General features: G+C 55.8%; 1 protein-coding gene across 1 annotated transcript in view; it reads left to right on the top strand.

The window, feature by feature from the left end:
- EMH_0053870 (uncharacterized protein) overlaps nucleotides 1-2,444 on the top strand; it is a gene marked incomplete at both ends in the record, with an annotated part of 5,303 nt that overhangs the window by 1,833 nt on the left and 1,026 nt on the right. Inside the window, 4 exons of the mRNA XM_013497050.1 lie at nucleotides 281-980; nucleotides 1,283-1,368; nucleotides 1,597-1,744; nucleotides 1,877-1,934. Of these exons, the coding sequence (XP_013352504.1) occupies nucleotides 281-980; nucleotides 1,283-1,368; nucleotides 1,597-1,744; nucleotides 1,877-1,934 (992 nt within the window). The remainder of the gene's footprint in view (nucleotides 1-280; nucleotides 981-1,282; nucleotides 1,369-1,596; nucleotides 1,745-1,876; nucleotides 1,935-2,444) is intronic.

Genomic DNA, 2,444 nt, shown 5'->3' with positions numbered 1-2,444 from the left:
GATCCTTAAACTATGGCAGAAGGAAAAGGTGAGGGTTTAGGGTTTAGGGTTTAGGGTTTAGGGTTTAGGGGTCGAGGTCAAGTCTGTTCGTTTATAAAGGGTGCACAGACAGATGCTGTTCTAGGGTCTAGGGTTTAGGGTTTAGGGTTTAGGGTTTAGCAGCAGGCAGTAAGGCTTTGAGGGTCGTTGGTTCGGCTTTGGCTGCCGGTGCTGCTGCTGCGGCTGCTGCTGCTGCTGATGCTGCTGCTGCTGCTGCTGCTGCTGCTTGAATGTGCTGCAGCAGCAAGCAGAGGGAGGGTCTGCTGCTGGCGCAGCAGCAGCACCTCAGGCGAAGGCACCAGCAGCAGCAGCAGCAGCAGCAGCAGCAGCAGCAACAAGCACGGATTCGCTGTTAGAAGGTTTGCTGCTAGCAGGATCTGAGGCGGAGCAGCGCCGGCAGCGGCAGCAGCAACAGCAACAACAACAGCAGCAACAACAGCAGCAGCAGCAGCAACAGCAGCAGCAGAAGCAACAGCAGCAGAAGCAGGAGGAGCCGCGCAGCGAAGACGTTCCCAGTGCAGCAGCAGCAGCAGCAGCAGCACCAGCAGCAGCAGCAGCAGCAAAGCCCCCGCTGGGCGTATCAGCGCCTGCCTTGTGCGAGCCTGCATCAGCAGCAACCATGAGCAGCAACAGCAGCAGCAATAGCAGCAGCAGCAGCAGCAGCAGCAGCAGCAGCGAGGAGTCTCAGGCCCTCAACAGCAGCATAGACTCGCTGCTGCAGCTAGGCAAAGCAATAGAGCTGACGCGGGAGCAGCAGATGGCGCAGCTAGCTGGCGACTACTCACCAACAGCAGACGCAGAGCCTGCTGCTGAGCCTGCTGCTGCTGCAGCAGCAGCAGCAGCAGCAGCAGCAGGAACAGCAGCAGCAACTCCTGCTGCGGCGGCTGCGGCAGCAAAAGGCGATCCCAACGATCCCCAAGAGGGACCGCTTACTCATAAGTGTAAGCCGAATATGCAAACCCTAAACCCTAAACCCTAAACCCTAAACCCTAAACCCTAATTCTATAAAGAGGGAGTGTATTGATCGCCTTGATAGTAAACCCTAAACCCTAACCACCAGTATCTCATGCAGGTGTTAACCTCTTCTAACGTCTCGCAAATATAAATAAGGGTTTAGGGTTTAGCTTCTAGGGTTTAGGGTTTAGGGTTTAGGGTTTAGGGTTTGTGTGCAGCTGACAAACACCTCCGCTTCGCCGNTCTAGGGTTTAGGGTTTAGGGTTTAGGGTTTAGGGTTTGTGTGCAGCTGACAAACACCTCCGCTTCGCCGAGGATAGGGGGCTCGTCTCTGGCGTGGTGTATGACTCTCTAGACCCCCCAAGCAGCATCCGCGTAAACCCTAAACCCTAAACCCTAAACCCTAAACCCTTGCGCTGTAGACGCTCCCCACACCAGCTGAGTAAACCCTAAACCCTGCAGGCACCAAGAGAGTAAACCCTAAACCCTAAACCCTAATTTGTGTGGAGGATCAGAGCTAAACCCTTTTCTAGGGTTTGCGATATTCGTAGCCAAACCCTAAACCCTCAAGGGTTTTACTTCTGTCTCTATTTGCTGCTGCAGGAGGCGCAGCACTGCGGCAGCGATGGTCTCCGTGCAGCAGCAGCAGCAACAGCAGCAACAGCAGCAGCAGCAGCAGCAGCAGCAGGAGACAAAGGAGACAGCTTCGCTCTCCGCCGCAAAAGACACGAGGCAAACGAAACCCCAGTACGTAAACCCTAAACCCTAAACCCTAAACCCTAAACCCTTTTCTTTTGCTGTTCAGTGCAAACCCTAGACAAACAATTCCTCCCAAACCCTAAACCCTAAACCCTAAACCCTAAACCCTTGCTTTTCTCTGCAGCGGGCGCGCGCGCTCTGGTGGGAGCCCCAGCCCTCGGGGCCCTTCGTACCCCCAACCCGTAAGGCTTTTGCTGCTGTTGCTGCTGCTGCTGCTGCTGCTGCTGTTGCTGCTGCTACAGTTGCTGCTTCTGGTGCTGCAGCTGTTGCTGCTGCTGCAGCAGGTGTTGCTGCTGCTGCTGCTGCATGTTTTGTATACTGAGGAGCACCCCTGGTGTGAGTTGCACTGCGTGTTGCTGTTGCTGCTGCTGTGTTTGCTGCTGCTGCTGCTGCTGCTGCTGCTGCAGGTATTGTGTCTTCGTTACTGAAGCTAGAACATGTGCTGCNGCTGCTGCTGCTGCTGCTGCTGCTGCTGCAGGTATTGTGTCTTCGTTACTGAAGCTAGAACATGTGCTGCGGCTCCCAGCAGCAGCAGCAACAGCAGCAGCAGCAGCAGCAGCAGCAACAGCAGCAGCAGAGACATGGCCTGCCCCTTCCAGGGTCTATCCTGCGGCGCCCCCCTTTAGTGCTGCTGATATGAGGATAATACACCCCCTAGCGGAGCCGCCTGCTGCTGCTGCTGCTGCTGTTGC

The sequence above is a fragment of the Eimeria mitis genome, genomic scaffold (genome assembly GCF_000499745.2).
Source record: "Eimeria mitis Houghton genomic scaffold, Emh_scaff2442, whole genome shotgun sequence".
In the NCBI taxonomy this organism is placed as follows: domain Eukaryota; phylum Apicomplexa; class Conoidasida; order Eucoccidiorida; family Eimeriidae; genus Eimeria; species Eimeria mitis.
Note: the sequence above shows the minus strand (reverse complement) of the source record. Positions and strands in the feature narration are given on the sequence as shown.